Source organism: Podarcis pityusensis, assembly GCF_964106645.2.
Source record: "Podarcis pityusensis genome assembly, chromosome: 2".
NCBI lineage: Eukaryota > Metazoa > Chordata > Lepidosauria > Squamata > Lacertidae > Podarcis > Podarcis pityusensis.
Window position 1 is genome coordinate 79,587,945 of NC_138029.1, and position 17,175 is coordinate 79,605,119.

The 17,175-nt window shown below is 40.3% G+C and overlaps 1 protein-coding gene across 1 annotated transcript; it reads left to right on the top strand.

The window, feature by feature from the left end:
- The first annotated feature begins 97 nt into the window (after positions 1–97).
- On the top strand, positions 98–17,076 carry ISY1 (ISY1 splicing factor homolog). The gene is made up of 11 exons (XM_080995177.1): positions 98–307; positions 1,820–1,842; positions 2,200–2,251; positions 4,315–4,380; positions 5,243–5,285; positions 6,038–6,150; positions 6,895–7,012; positions 8,298–8,420; positions 14,281–14,393; positions 15,430–15,516; positions 16,327–17,076. Exons 1-11 carry the CDS (start codon positions 113–115, stop codon positions 16,432–16,434), a joined length of 1,041 nt encoding a protein of 346 aa, XP_080851303.1. The 5' UTR covers positions 98–112; the 3' UTR covers positions 16,435–17,076.
- Positions 17,077–17,175: the final 99 nt, after the last annotated feature.

Sequence of the window (17,175 nt, forward strand, 5' to 3'; positions counted from 1 at the left end):
AGCAGAAACTGCAAAAGGCGGTATACAAATTCAATAAGCACTGTGAACTTTCTTGCACCGTTTCCCGCTTAGCTGTTGCCTCATCAATTTCTCCCATCGCTTCTTGCCCCGCATGAAAAGCACCCTGAGACCTAGAGCCGGAAGTTGCTGCGATTGCAGCCGCCCCCGCGCTCGCTTTAAGGCCAGCCTCTTCCGGGGCGGTGTCCCCTGCGCGCGTGCGCCTGCACCGCGTTGCCGCCAAGGAGCCGTTTCCGCCTCGGGCCCCGCGATCGGCGTAGCTTTACGTTTCTGCGGATCTTCCGCCATGGTGAGTGAATGGGCGGGCGCGCTCTCGTGTTTTTATTCGCGCGCGCCCTCCCCCGGCGCCTCAGCCAAGTCGGTGCTTTTCTGGGCATCCTCCGGGGGCTTCATTCCCATTTCCTCTATTTCTCTTTACTTATTTCACAACAGTAGCTTGTCATGTCCCCTTTTTTTGCTGCATTATTTCGGTGTTGTTGTTTTTTTAAAAAAAAAAACTGCTGCAAGCTGGCCTGAGCGCTACAAATACAGTGCAAGGGTGGGATATAAACATTTTCAATAGACAAAAATTGCTGTAAGACCATTTTATAGCCCTGGAAATGATGCTGAACCTGTTGAATTTCTGCCTCTCCTGTGTATTTGCTGTACTGCTTGTTTTGGAATGTTAAAACGGCTAAACACGTTGCATACATAAATAAATGCACGCAGCAGTCTCTTTTATATTTCCCCATAGCTGTCCTCTCTTGGCTCTGGGTAACTTCACACCATCAATTCTGCTTCATTCCTCTCTATAGTGACATTCAAACCCATCATGACCAAACGAGTTCTTCAGAAGCAACAGACAGCAGGGTTGTACTGGTGTGGCTAAAAATTGAGGGTGGTATCTGTACAGTGGTATCTCGGGTTACAGATGCTTCAGGTTACAGACTCCGTAACCCAGAAATAGTAGCTCGGGTTAAGAACTTTGCTTCAGGATGAGAACAGAAATCATGCTCTGGTGGCACGGCAGTAACAGGAGGCCCCATTAGCTAAAGTGGCGCTTCAGGTTAGGAACAGTTTCAGGTTAAGAACTGGCCTCCGGAACGAATTAAGTATGTAACCAGAGGTACCACTGTATTCAACTTGTGAGCAACATGTTTTATAGTGGGAAATGCATAAATGTCCATATTCTTCAACTGCTTAATTAACTTTAATGGTCGAACAATTTCTACCCTGTGTCTCAGCTTCATATATGGTGGAAACATTAATACCTCCTCATTTTTTATATATTCCAAAACAGTTGATTGGCTCTTTTTTTCTTTTTGAAGACCTTGGCTGGGACTTGGTTACTGATGCAAAAAAAGTCCTCACCCTCAAGTGAATGGTAACATGGTCCCATTCACGTCTCACAAGCAAATTCTGGCTATGAGTTGGGATTTGTTGAGAATGAAACCAGCTGTGGTCCCTGGTTCAGATGTAATAAAAAGCCAGAGATGGCAGTTGTTTCTCCCAGTGCAAGTGAGAAGGAGCAAATTATTCCTTTTAGAAACATTCACAGTGATCTATTAGCTATAGTTCATCACAATGTGTGGGCGGCATTATCAAGGGTTGTCTAATTCTGTATAATATATATCAATGTGGCTTAGATGCTGCTGCACTATAAAGTTTATATGTAATAATAAGGCTCTATGAGAAATCTGACCCTTTTACCATCTTGATTGGCCAGGTTTCTATAGTTATCTTTCCATAATATTCTCTAGACTTATGTTTTACTGGTATTCAATTCTCAAATAAAGCCTATTCTCCCACTCTCTCATTTTAGGCTCGAAATGCAGAAAAGGCCATGTAAGTAGTCTGAATATTGATATTTTGTCACTGAGAATATTTTCAGCATATTCTAACAGTTAAACTGCCTTCTGCCTTTGATCCATAACCATTTAAGAAACGTTACTTTGCAATTCTACAGTTTACAATATGTTAATCTTGGTATTCTCTGCCTGTGCTTATTAGTTACATTTTGGAGATGGTGTTTCAGACTGTGACAAAGTATTCCTAAAAGACACAATTTTAATATTTTCTCCATTTCTTTATAAGGCTTATGTTTGGTTCTTCCCATGCTAAATCGTATAAATGTATGACACATAAGTTATGAGTATTATGATTTCATATTTTCTGTTTGACGTGGAACTTTCTTCCTTTTAGGACGGCCTTGGCGAGATTTCGCCAAGCTCAGCTGGAAGAAGGAAAAGTTAAGGTAAGCCAGAAAACCAGTTTGGCTTCTGAGGAGGAAGATTTATGGAGCAGTTTCTAATAATGTAGGGGTAGATCAGAGTTTCTCAGACCACTGAAAGTCATATGCAACCATAGCAGGCAAACTTTTCTAAAACATTGGAACGGATGCATTAATACATGACTGTTGACCTGGTCATATGTTTCTGCTTATCTTTCATTATTCCGCAAAGGAAACTGGAAGTGAGTCTCCAAACTTTTGCCTCCTTGATAATTGTCTTACTAGAGAATCAACTGAGCATTTTGTTCTTGGCGTGATTATGAACTCGAGTCTTCCACATGATACCATGCTGTACCAATGGACAGCCATGTGATGTTTCATTTTAACTTTTACAAATCAATGCCTTTTCTATCTTGTAAAACAATAGAGCTGTTACATTTTGTTTTATGTTTGTGTATTGTTGCACTCACAAGCTGAGGACAGGTTGCGGCATAAAACAAATATAAAAAATAACAACCTGTCCTGCTAAAAGTTACAAAGGGAGTGATGGGGCAAAGGAAGGTTAACTTTAGGAAAGGCAGGAAAACATGAGTGTAATCCTCTACCAAAATCTGTAAGGAAGATTCATTCATCTTCTGTAGCCCTGTTTTTCCCCCTTTAGATTTTAAAACAGTGATTCCCTTCCCTGTCCCATTCTCATTGAGGTGGATCCAGAGTGTCTATTCCATGAATGGAAAGGCTCCTCTCTTCTCCAATAGACATCAAACCAGTTAGAGGAAAGGGGAAGAGGTGATTATTGGTAATTTCCACCCCTCCTTCACCCTGCAAGCTCCCTTTGCCATCTTCCCCCACTGTTCTGGGGAGTCCAATTGTCTGGAGCATTTTGGGGGCAGGGAAGGGTATGGGGAGGAAGGAGAGCTGCCCAGAATTGCTTCTTCCACTTGTACTTGCAGAAGTGTCCAGTTAGCAGAGTTCCACTGCAGGCAAGGCAGTCCAGTTCCACCTAAATATTAAATACTTGTTCAACTGTCAAATGTCCCCAATGGCGTCTGAAGTTTGGTTGTCCAGACAAAAACTACAGGGTAGCAGTGGTGGCACCTTATCTATAAAGCAGCCTTTGGCATCTGTTCTGACAAGAGAAAGTATTAAGGTAATAGCAGCAGTACAAAATTAATGGCTGCCTCTATTGTGACAGAAGGGCAGACATGATTATAGTGGGGAAAGGGGTAAATATTTTTGACCCAAGAACTCACTGTCTGATATTTTGTTAGCCTACATTAAACCTGTAAGCTAGGGATAGTATAAAGTGTTAATCATACTTGTAATAGTTGGATATCACATAGGAAAGGTTTTACTTTATGTTAAAGCTCATAAAACAACTTGTAAAAAAATGTAACTGCCGCTAATGCCAGCAATTTCAAGAATTATGATTTAAAAAAAAACCAAAAACCCATGCAAACTGCTTAGGGAGCAGATTTTTGTGGGAAAGCAGTGTGAAACCGAAAACTTATGTATTTTTTAATTTTCAAAATAACAGCTAGAAAGTCAAGGTGGCTTCCAGAATCTGAGTGTGAGAACATGGAATGATCTGGCCCCCACCCTTGGGGTTGAAAGAGGAGGGAGAGAAGCTTTAATCCCAAGAGAGATATTTGGAATAAGCGCCCCAAAAATGTTGTTGGACCCTAAAGCAGTCTTATTTAAGACTTGCCCTGTATCTAAGAGATATTTGCTACCTTATATTTGGTCAACAGCAGCTTGACCAGAAAAGGGTTTCCAGTATTCCTGAAAGCTTTGACTCGCAAAAGGAAATTAATTTCAGAAATCCAGAGCAGCCACTGGTAGTGCCGCACTGTGTCCAGGTTGGTTGTATGTGGTGCGCAAAAGGAGGATCCAATATTCTAATGGCAGTGTGAGGCAAAGGAAATTAGACTCTTACTTTGTGCATACTTGGAACTATTACAGAGATGTGGAAAGTATCAGGAATGAAATGTTGAGAGTTGCATTGGCTGTATGTGCAGACAGTGAAAATACAGAAAGTACACAAATCTGAAGATACCATAATCATTATATTTCTTTGTTTCAAACAGGAGCGAAGGCCTTTTCTTGCTTCAGAATGTAATGAACTGCCAAAAGCTGAGAAATGGAGGCGGCAGGTATTTGCTGTTGTGGATTCTGAATAACAATCCTCTAAGTATATAAACGAACCTCTGATAACATAGTTCCAACTTCTGTCCATTTATTGAAAGACAGTTGTACCTTGGATCTCAAATGCCTTGGCTCCCGAACAAATCAGCTCCTGAATGATCAAAACCCAGAAGGGAGCGTTCTGGTTTTTGAACGTTCTTTTGGAAGGCGAACGTTCGGGGCTTCTGATTGGCTGCAGGAGCTTCCTGTAGCCAATCAGAAGCTGTGCTTTGCTTTCTGAACGTTTTGGAAGGCGAACGGACTTCCGGAACGGATTCTGTTTGACTTGGAAGGTACGACTGTGCTCATGTATTTCTCTGCTCTGTCACAGATGAGGAGATGGTAAATGAAAAAGATGCAACAGTGGACAGGCCTGCAGGAATTGGTCTGCACATGCTGATAGCAGCAACAGGTGGGTGGGGAGCTGTGGCAAGGAGGAGCATGCTCTGTTCCTCCTCCCAGTCTGCCACCGAAGGCAAGGGGCTCACTTTGGCTAGTGGCAGGGCTAGGCCTATGCACACCATGGCATCATTGTGTTAAACTACAAACCAGCTGCTGTAGTTTAACAAAACAGTTCCAAAGTTTTAAATCTATGAATTGTCAAAATTGGTTGTCTGCGAAACCGTTTCTAGGTCATGGGAGAGAAAATGTTGGAAATGCTCTTTTTGAATAATGATTGCATGATGCAGTACCTTAAACAAAGAGCTTTAAAATTATTATTCATTAAACAAAAACTTTTTAAAGGTATTGCGTCATACAGCCTCTAAAATAGATGCTGCTGATTTGTTTGAGGAAAAAAGTAATTGTCGTATAATGTCTCTTTTTAAACAGATTATTGGTGAAATTTCCAAGAAAGTGGCACAAATTCAAAATGGTAAGTTCCTAATGCAGGGGTGGTGTTAATATTCCTAATGGAGGGGCAGGGTTAATATCCTTATGAGCCTGCAGATTGTACTTTTCACTAGGATTTATTACACTTGAGACTTCTTTTTATCTCTGACCCTGAAGAGCTGCCACTGCTCTGAGGTCTAGGCTTGTGATAGTGAACTGATAAAAGGAGCTACTGCTCTGGAGTCTGCTTTTGTTGGAAAGGATGCTGTGATATCTGAATTGTGAATCTGGTATTCAACAAGCCTATCTAGCCAAGCTAGTCTTGGGTCAACCTTCTTGATCCTGATGTGCTTTGAGTCTTTGGAATAATAACTGGCTCTGGTGCTTTTGATATCCACACATTAAAAATTACTTTAATAAGAAGCCTGCTATAAAAGTTGTCTAAAAGCAGAGGGACTGATGTCTTCATGTGACAGAGAGAAATAAAGCAATATGAATGAGCAGTATTCTACAGCAGTGCTACTCAAAGTGATGGTCCATGGATCGGTGCTGGTTCATGAGCCATCAGCTGTTACTCTGCAGCAACTCCACCTCAATCCAGGTTGGATAGGACACTTCAGGGATCAAATATGGCCCTGCTCCCTGCCTAGCACATTGCGGGGTGGAAAGAAATTGCCAGTCTACCACATCAGATAGTTTGAAAAACACTGTCCTACAGTAGCTGGAAAAATTCAGAATAGAGAATGTATATCAATGACTAAAACAGCTATTTCCCCCCCATTTCCTTTAAAAAAGCTGGCTTAGGTGAATTCAGAATTCGTGACTTGAATGATGAAATTAACAAACTCCTAAGAGAAAAGGGGCACTGGGAAGTCCGGATAAAGGAGCTGGGAGGACCCGATTATGCAGTAAGTATATAAAAATTATTAGATCCATATGTAGGAAAGTGCAAACACAATACAAATTTATCTGTTATAATTTGATAAATAATAACCACTGGCTGGTTCTTATCATTGGGAATCTCAGGTGAGATACCCACACAGTGGCTCTCAATACCATTCACCACACGGAAGCAGAGAAGGGTTCAGATAGTATACTGTTGCAGAAGATAAGGCTCAGTAAAACAGTTCTGGGCATGGATAGATACAGCTTGTGGGCTTTTCCAGATACAGATACCTACAAGTACAAGGTATCTCTGTTGCTTTAAATAAGTTCAGCAATTCAAGACATAACACTGAACAAGTAACTTGACTAACAGACAGACAGACAGATAAACTACAGAGTAACAGACTACTGAGTTGACATATTAATCACAGATATAGTCTGAGCACTGGCCCATTACCATAGCAACTACGTTGGCTGACCTTGTGATTAGCTCATCATCGGGTGATTTACACTCATGAAGGAAATTTACCCAGTTATTCCAAGACTTGTGTAAGTGGATATCCACATAGGTAACTCAATAATTCAAATGTATTGTTGGGTCTTCCATGTTATAAATAGTTTGTGTGAAGTTCTCCAAATTTGACCATGCCAATCTGGGTCTGCCCAAACCACATGAAACTCTGCCTGTACTCACAAGTTCTGTCTAATTAGCCACACAAGAGGAAATACTAAGCATTGTGGCTTTTACCCCTTTCTTCCCCCTCAAGAGAATTGGTCCCAAAATGCTTGATCATGAAGGGAAAGAAGTTCCAGGAAACAGGGGTTACAAATATTTTGGAGCTGCTAAAGATTTGCCTGGGGTCAGAGAGCTTTTCGAAAAAGAACGTAAGTATTTTTGTGCATGTGGCATACGCATTCGAGAAATTAAATCTTTTTATATATACTTTTCAAATTTATACATTTCATTAATTTTACAATCATTTTAACATTTCAAAGTCTGACTTCCTTCCCCCTCTTTCTGTGGTTCCTTAAATTTATTTTTTAATATCTTCTGCATATCCAAATTCATTTAATTTGCTCATTAAATTATCTACTTTAAATATACAGTCATACCTCGGGTTAAATATGCTTTGAGTTGAGCACGTTCAAGTTGCGCTCCTCGGCAACCCGGAAGTAACGGAGCGCGTTACTTCTGGGTTTTACCGCTTGTGCATGCGCAGACGCTCAAAATGACGTCACGCACATGCGCAGAAGTGGCGAAAAGCGACGCGTGCGTGCGCAGATGCGCTGTCGCTAGTTACGTTTACCTCTAGATGCGAACGGGGCTCCGGAACGGATCCTGTTCATATCTAGAGGTACCACTGTATACTCTTATGAAACTGCAGGTTATTACAATAATCCTGCCAATGTTTTTATCTGTTAATATTCAATAAACCATTTCCATTCTTTTATAAAAAGTTTGTTATCTTGATTTCTTACTCTTCTGGTAAGTTTAGCCATTTCTGCATATTCCATAAGTTTTTGTATCCATTCTTCCTTTGCTGGGACTTCTGCTTCTTTCCATTTTGGGGCGAGTAGCATTCTTGCTGCTATAGTCACATACATAAATAAATTTCTATACAATTTAGGTAGTTCTGTCCCTATAATTCCCACAAGAAAAGCTTCTGGGTTGTTGTTTTTTTACAAAGGTTATTTTAAACATCATTTTCAATTCATTATATATTATGAATAGAGAAATTAAATCTAGTATAAAATTTCACAGAGTAGGACACGTTTTCCTGTAAGATGTGTTGGGAGTTATTTTCCTGTAGTTTCCCCTCAGTTTAATGCAAATGGTAAGAGGAGGAGAAAATACATATGCAACTGATTGCCCTGCTCAATTATTGCAGTGCAATTGCTACTGTTTATTTTTTGTTTAAAATTTACTGTATTAATTTAGAAACATTGATGGAATAGGCCCTGGCATCTCCAGGTAGGGCTGGAATTTCCTATTTTTACAGTCATTGCTGGCATGTTTCCTATGGATGTCTTACCCAGTGGTTTGAATATACTGTAGGTGTCCTTGGCTATTTGGTTGAATCTCAATGACTAGCTAGTCATAGCAGGTAAAGCTATGTGCTTCCATTTTCTCTTACTTGGGTGGAGAGTGACTTTGCATTTGTTCCTTCAGCCCTTCCTCCTCCCAGGAAGACACGAGCTGAACTCATGAAGGCTATTGATGCAGAATACTATGGCTACAGAGATGAGGATGATGGTGTCCTGGAACCGTTGGAGCAGGAACATGAAAGGAAAGGTATGCATGGTCAACCTCGGATCAGTTGTTGCTTTGCTTAGTGTCTTTTACAGGAGACCCTACTTCTAGTTACCTGTAAGACAAAGAAGTACAGTGGTACCTTGGTTCTCAAACGCCAAAAACCCAGAAGTGTTCTGGTTTTTTAACGTTTTCCAGAAGCCAAACATCCAATGCGGTTGTCAGCTATCGTTTCCAGGGCACCTTCACCAATCAGAAGCTGCGCCTTGGTTTTTGAACATTTCAGAAAGTCAGTCAGACTTCTGGAACGGATTAAGTTTGGCACTTTTGTTTTTGTGACTGTGTGGAACCCAATCCAGCTACTGACTGACTGACTGACTGATTGATTGATTGATTGATTGTGTGACTGTGGAAATAGATAAATGACTATCATCAGCGCAGGTAAGAATTTTCCCCCCCTAATAATCTTCAATACTGTCTTATTTATTTTATACTACAGTACATTGATTATTGCTTTCATTTTATGGATCAGTGGTCTTGTTAGATGGTAAAATTCACATTAATTTGCTGTTTTAGTGGTTGTTTTTAAAAGTCTGTAACGGATTAATCCATTTTTGCATTACTTTCTATGGGAAAGCGCACCTTGGTTTTGGAACGGACTTCCAGAACAGATTAAGTTTGAGAACCAAGGTACCACTATAAAACAGTTCAGTTCTTTTCAAAGGATCTTATTTCTGCTTCTTATTTAAGAAACGGTCGTGGGCATGTCGTTGAGGACACATCTTCCATTTTGGCATATGCTGTGTATTAAATACTTCAGTAGTGTTGCTTCTGTCTCTCCATGTGGATTCTTACATCACAGGAGTGTGGCTGTTTGTCTGTCTTGCCCTGTACTGACTGCTCTGAATGGCAGGGTCTGAGGCACAGTCTTTTCCATCATGGGCTACTTGATTTCATCCCCTCCCCACCCTTAGAAAAATAATAATTAGATGCCAGGGATCTATGACTGTGTGACCTTCTGCATGTGTTACTAAGGTATGTCCCCTTCCCCAAATTAAGATTCTGTTAATATCTGTTGACTGAATATTTGCAGATCAATTTATAAGCCAGATTTAATCAAGCTTGTGTTTACTTGTTGTTCACGTTACCCACTTTTTTATACTGGATAAAATAACCTGTAGTAAGCTTTTGATATGACCTTTATATTGCCCTAAAGTCAAATGCCAGATGCTATTATTTTACAAATTTTGTCTGACAATTCAACTAATTTTTTTGGCGCTTGCTAACAACATTCCTGTTTAAACAAGCCTGCGCAGGTGCTTAGAAAGCTGAGGTAATTTTAATCTGTTTTACTGTTTTAACTTGTATGTTTTAAAACAGGGTTGTGATTCCTCCCCCCTTGATTTCACAGTTTTATCTTTTGTAAACCGGTTTGAGGGTTTTTGTTTTTTTGCATAAAGCGGTATATAAATTATTAAATAAAAAAATATGAGTTAATCAGTATTGGAGCTTTTCTGCTACAGAACTGCAGTTTTTTTTTCCTCCTAAAAGGCAGTCAGATGTCCGTACTAGTGATATTGGTCTTGTTTTATTCAGAAAATACATCTGAAATTTATCTGTTCCCTCATCTGGATCTGCTTCCTTGGCAATTCACTCCAATAAATAGATCTCCGGTTATGCTGATGATAATCACATGGGGACAGAGGAAATTAATTCAAGTCTTTTGGAAAGAAATCAGCCTCAAGAAAATTAGATGAGCTACTAGAAGGAAATAACTAAGCTGCTGCTGTTGATTATGTCAAAGCATTATAAGTTGACATGAACTATCCCCCAACAGAGTTGCCTTCTTAGCACCATTTTGGTACTTTTAAGTAAGATAAATCTTCTGCTGTTTTGCTTATTGAGTTCAGAAGATTGGTTATTGCCTTCTGAAAAATGAATACGCTAGTAATTTTACTTAGATTGTTTTATCAGAAGCATTTCATTTACATACTACATTACCTGGGGTTTGAGGTTTGAAGGCTGTACATTATGAGACTCTGGCTTGCTATGCTCTGTAGACCTTACTGTGGGGAAGAGCTGTACATCTCTACAGAAATTAGCAGAACTTCTTGAATTACTGCTACATATCTAAGAGTATAAAATTCAACACACCTGTTCAACTAATGACAAACTGGCGTATAAGTAGCACATGGTTCTGAAAGTAGCATTCATCAGTTCTCCACAGTAAGTTCATGCCTTTCCCAAGTGTGCTTTGATCCTGCACCATGGCTGTATCAACCTTCCTTTCATTTCCTGAGACTAAGCCCTAGTGTTCAGCTAAGTATCATTCTCATTTCACAATTTTGAGTCTTGCTGTACTCTTCTCATTTCAGCCTGTTACTGTATCAAATGATGATACAAGCTGTCTGTACTTATGAATATTTACTCGGAAGTAAGTTCCATTGATCCCAATGACACTTACCTCCAAGTTAATTTGCATATGTTTGTGAACTCAATTTGGTATTAGTAAACCCATTGTGTTTTCCAGTAACCTCTTCACTTTTTTTCTAGACGCTTGCATTGTTTGTACAGAAGGCATATAGAACAACAGGTGTGGTTCAAGTGTTTTTTTTAATTACATACATAAATTTTAAGATACCTATATTATTCTATTTCTCCTTTCTAACTATGGTCCCTGGTTTTGAAGTGTCTTTGTATAGTTTGCTTGAAATATTTATTTTGCCAAAGGCAGAAATGATGATCCAGAAAGTATGAACATTTTACTTCAGCTAAAGGAGAGAACAGTGAATTGTGACATGTTTGAACAGGTCTCTTTTAGGCAGTTCTGAAAAGCTAGATTTGGCAGCAAGTTCTGGAACACCCAGTTCTGGAGCTATATAGCAAAGTTTGGCAAGCTGGAAAAGACTCTCTTAAATATGCAGGGGCTGGCTTTTGGTAGCTTGTTTCCACAGCACTGATTTCTAGTTTTTCTCTGCCTTTTACTCTGCCATGGTGCTCCAACAATGGTCTCAAGCTTGCTTGTTGCCTAATTCCTGGCCTACAGTAGATGGTGCTATAAATGCAGGAAGCAGGGAGGTTGAAACTTCCTGCAGCAAAGTATTTTCCATCTTGAACAATCACTCCCTGATAGAATCTCCACTGCTAGAAATAGATCCAGAGCTGCCCCAACCTACTGTGTTACTCTCTCTCAACTGTAAATGTTACAGCAGTACAGAATTGCTTGTTAGGGTTGCTCTAAATTGAGCCCTTGCCTTATCATAGCTATGAGAAAGGGGAAATTAAGAGTGTTAACAGACATCTTCTTTTATAGTCTGCAACACTTTTTCCACTTTAAGAAGTGAAGAAGGGCTCCAAACTCCCATCCTCTAAAGCTGATTTCAAGCAGGGTTGTGTTGCCACAGAAAGGAAACAAAAAGGAGAGGCCAAGCTTCAGACAGGAACATGGCTAGTAAAAAGGGAAATTATAGATACAGTGGTACCTCGGTTTTCGAATGTAATCCGTTCCAGAAGACCATTCAAGTTCTGAAACGTTCAAAAAACGAAAACTCAGTAGCTGACAGCTAGGCCTCAGGATCTTGCACTCAGCGGAAGCCGCGTGGCATGTTTGACTTCTGAGGCGTGTTCGAAAACCAAAGCATTTACTTCTGGGTTTATGGCGTTCGAAAACCAAAATGTTTGTCAACTGAGGCGTTCAAAAACCGAAGTGCCACTATACTTTGAAAACTGCATGAGTTTAAGTCAAGCAATGAACATAACACTTAGAAGTTCTGGACTGCTTGAGGGAACCAGGAAGGTGGAATCAGTAAGACAAGAAGCAGTGCCACAGAAGCTGAAGATGTTCAGCTTTTATGGAGCATTCTCATATACATTCTCTTGAAGTGTAATATTTGGTGAAAAGAATGCTTGTTAGACAAGTTCATCTTCAAATGCAAAGGGCTACAAATGCTAAGCACTTTTGCTCCAGTCCCTGGAGGAGGAAGAGACCCCTGAAGGGAGTCACAATTGGTATTGTTAAGCCTATAGTACCCACCCAGTGAAGTTATGAAATGGGTTGTAGTGATATCCTACAGTGACCTACTTGAGGGCAGACTCAGCAGAGAAAGGGACAGAACATCTCTTGTTGATACCTAGTTCTCAGTTATAATATATACCAGTGCATCCCTAAGGAACCTACATTCCTTAATTTTATTATTCCTTTGAGCAGATCATGGGAAGTAGGCAACCTGACTTCCAATCAGTTTCCTAATTTGAAGGGGTTTTTAATCACCATTGGTGGGACACTGAACCCTGTTTCTCCTACTGTATAAAAGTGTGTCAAGTTTCCAGGCCACTTCATACATTTGATAAAATAGACTGAAACTTATGAAAAGCTCACATCACAGTAAGGCTACATTGTTTTGACCTGGCAGTAAGTCCAACCGACTTCAGCTTTCCAGGGCTTTAGACTGGGAACATTCACAGTTCTATCTGGAGATGCTGGGGATTGAACCTGGAAACTTCTGCTTCCAAGGCAGATGTTTACCAGCTCTGAGGGAGGATGGATTATAGCTCAGTGGAAAGAAACGGCTACATCTCAGCTTCTAAAAGGTTAATTCAAATATAGTGCATCTAACTTATTTATTACATTTCTATACTGCCCTTCATCTGAGGATCACAGAGTGCCTTACAATATAAAAATACAAAAAGACATAACATAGTTACAAACAAACAAAAATACCCCCAGTTTAAAAGGTCATAATTAGCCAAAGGCCTGGGAGCAGAGGAATGTTTTTTCTTGGCACCTAAAGTTATGTAAGGCAGGTGCCAGGCAGGCCTCCCTAGGGAGAGTATCTCACAAGTGGGGAGCCACTGCAGAAAAGGCCCGTATTCAAATTGGCACACTGTGGACCTCTTGCAGAGGAGGCACATGAAGAAGGGCCTCAGATGATGATTACGGGGTCAGGATTGGTTCATATGGGAAGAGGCACTCCTTGAGGTATTGTGGTTCTGAGCCATTTAAGGCTTTGTAGGTCAAAACCAGCACTGTGGGCTTGGGAACTCACTGGCAGCCAGTGCAGGCGTGCCAGGATCAATGTAATATTCTCAGACCACCTTGCCCCAGTGAGCAACCTGGCTGCTGAATTCTGCACTAGCTGATGTTTCCAAACCATCTTCAGAGGCAGTCCCATTGCCGTAATCTACGCTAGAGGTTACTTCATTCCTTAATGAGTTGTTAAAAATAGTATTAAAAACTGAGCACATACAAATGTATGCTAGCGAAGTCAGCCTAGCTTTTGTAAACAGGAGTCACACTTCATAAACTTGAAAGAATTCTTTATGTATGCAGTACAGGAAAGGCAAACCATTTTAAAGTATAGTAAACCATTTTAAAGTATAATAAAGTTCAGGTTTTCTCAGAACTTATCATAGCACTGGGTAAAAGGTAAACAAGGTTTAGAGGGAGACATTGTCAGTTTCTATCTGGATAAAGTTGAGTAATGTGTGCTGCAGACTTGAATCAAAATGGGGGACAGGTGCCGGGCAGGAGGGATGCTTCCCTTACTGTTCAGCTGACAGAAGGCTATCAACTGAGTGACACTTTTGGATACCCTCCACCCCTATTTCTAGCCCAATCTGTTGTAACTATAACATCAGAAAACCCTGCCCATAACTCTTTGTAGGATTACCACAAGTTTCTGCTAATTGTACCCTTCTAAATGCCTTCTCCAATGCTACTGTTCCATTCTCAAGGAAGCAAAGTTCAAACAGTGCAAGTAAAAACTGATAAATACGTTTGTGGATTCACCAAAAGTTGACTCTTATAATTGACTCTGAAATGAAAGAGCTGGTGCTTTTTGAATTTAATTTGGTCAACCTCTTAAAATCCAAATATAAAGTACTACTTTTTTTACTTGCCCAGTTATTGCAGAAGCAGTGGAAAAATGGAAAGCAGAGAGAGAAGCACGGCTTGCAAGAGGTGATAAAGAAGAAGAGGAGGAGGAAATAAACATCTATGCAGTAAATGATGATGAGGTATTGTGCTGGTTTCAGTTCTGCTAATAACAGCATGCCATGAATGTAGAAGAATTCATTAACAGTAAAAGGCAGAGTGGCATAAACGTTAGCAAACTTGGATAGGCCTGCCCGTTTCAGTGTCTGTGCATTTCGGTGTCTTTATGTATGTGATAAGTGCAATTTCTTTTCTATGTGGATAAAATGTGACTGTCAGACGCTGGGGTGTGTTTCTGAATTTGGAATGAAACATCAAGATGAATCAAGTCTTAATTTAGGCTGTACTTCCTGCTGTGTACTGGTTACACACAGAGCATGCATGAAGCCTGCTGTGGACTTATGGCTGTGTGTTTGTGTGGTTTAAAAAAAACACTTTGTCTTTTTATAATAGAACTTGAAAGCTAGTCAGTTTGCATTTGACCGTGAGGAAATGTAATTAACAAAAAAACCTCACCTATTTTCCCCTTTCCAACTTTGGAGAAATCTGACTTTTAAAGCAGCTCAGCCCAATGCGTGTTGTCTGAATTTGTATAAAATGGGTGCAGCAGGAAGATGTAGACTCCCCCCATCCAGCGCTTCTCAAAGTGGGAGTGGGGAATGAAGGGGAGACTTTCTTTAATTTCTTCCATACATGCACTTCACCTTATCACCTCCAGCATCAGGGCTGGAAAGGAGAAATGAGGGGAGGCTTTCAAAGCCCTCTGTGATGTATTCCGTTCTCCTTTGCACCTTGACATTGGAGGTGTAAAGGAGAGCATGGGGAAGATTGCAAAGGGCTTTGTGATCCCTGTGTTGGAGGTGACCTCAAAGAACAGCACAGGGAGCAAGAAGCAGTTCCCACTGAATTGAAACTGCTTCCCTTTCTTTGAGCAAGATGCACTCCTATCTACTGCCCAGCACCTGATATTCTTTCCTACAGGACAGTTGATGCTCATTGGCTTTGTGGCAGGAGTGTGGACAGTCTAGCTAGAACAAAATCAGGTGCCTGGTGTTGACTTTATCTTCACTGGCATGATGCGTGTGGTTGCATAAACTGAATGTTCTAAATGTATTGCAGTCTGATGAAGAAAGCGGAAAGGAAAAAGAAGGAGAGGACAGTCAGCAGAAGTTTATTGCTCATGTCCCAGTGCCATCACAACAAGAGGTAAGGAACAAATAGAAAATGAAAGTTGTACAGGTACATTGAACTTCCAGAGGAATAGCTTCATTGGCCTACTCCAGGAAAAAAAGTTTTGTGGCACCTTTTTGCAGCTACTGTGTTTTCTCTGTCATTCCTGACTTCATTAGTGCATTTTGCAAATTTATGTGATGTAACTTAAGCAAACATATACAGTTTAGCTGAAAAATAAAGCCAGACTAAGGTTCAGAATGTGTTTGTATCTCAGAAGAGAATCATTTTGTACTTTGATAACTATAAAGGGGTTGTTCAGACATAACCGTGCAAAACAACGCTTAAGTATTGCAAGAATGAGCCTTGGGATTCCATTGCTCCTCCCACTCAGTAAATTAGAACTTCTGTTTCTGGGCTGCAGCAAACCATAATGTGCCTGTTGCAATGAAACGGTAAACTCAGCCCCAATTCAGAAGGTTCTGAGCATAATGTGCAATGAAAAGGAAAGTATAGTGCTGCTGCACAAGTGAGAGCTCTTGCCCTGGCTTCCACCAGCACATCCGGTTAGTTGAATGCACCCCTATACCTCAGCATCTTTGCAAAGAGAGTTTGTTTCAGTTCTGGAAAAGTGGTGATACAGCATCCTAAAAGTCACCGGCAACTTAGGTCAAGGAACATCAGACTTTGGCCACAGCAATAATCTTTTGACACCTCTCTTCAAAGCTTTCATTAGGTAGTTCCTTTTCATTGCCAGCATGTACGTATAAGCTATTTTTACTAAATCATTTGCAATCTGTGAAGTTTTAGTACTTTATTTTAAGGCTGAATGTTTTTAATCTGCAGATTGAGGAAGCTCTTGTCCGAAGAAAGAAGATGGAACTTCTTCAGAAGTATGCCAGTGAAGCTCTTATGGCTCAAAGTGAAGAGGCTAAGAGACTTCTAGGACTGTAGCGTGTGTTGAGACAGTTCTGTTTTATAATCCATCCTAAAGCATCCTGGGAGCAGTTGCTTAAAGCATGTTGGTTCTGCAAAAATAATGTACACTTTACAAATGCTGGAAACGAAGGGTGATTTCTTTCCCTAAGCACATTTCACTGCAAGCATTTCACTCTGCCCTATTCTGTACATTTTTTTGTTTTCAGCTTCAGTAGTCAAAACTCAAAATAACTAGCCAGCTTGCCTTTGAGTTGTCCTTTTCTAGCTGCTTTCCTTTTTGCTTAATTTCTGGCATTTTCAGTTGCTCTTAAATTAGAAATTAGCATTCCAATATTGCTTCTCCAGTCTCAGTAAAATACAACAGCATTTAGATAAAGCCATATTTAGCTGCTCACCCTAATTGCCTACAAATTTGGAAGAGAATTGAAGGCAGTTGTTGCAGTGTGGTGTTGTTGTTTTTTAATGTTTGACTTCACAGCAGAACTGAAGCACTCTGCACAACTAATACAGCTTTATGTAGCATGCTCAAAGCTCGATGTGAACACCCACTTGGTTGGATTTCTGAAATGCTGGATATTTCAGCAACTAATATTGTAAATACTGTTTCACCTTTGTAATATCACTCGGATCTTTTCAGTAAAACAATTTTTATGTAGACACGTTTGTTCAGTTTTCACTGTGGCTTGAAAATACGTCTATTTCTTTATGGGAAAGTCATGTGACTAAAGCCTCTTAGCTGCCAGAATCTGCTTTATC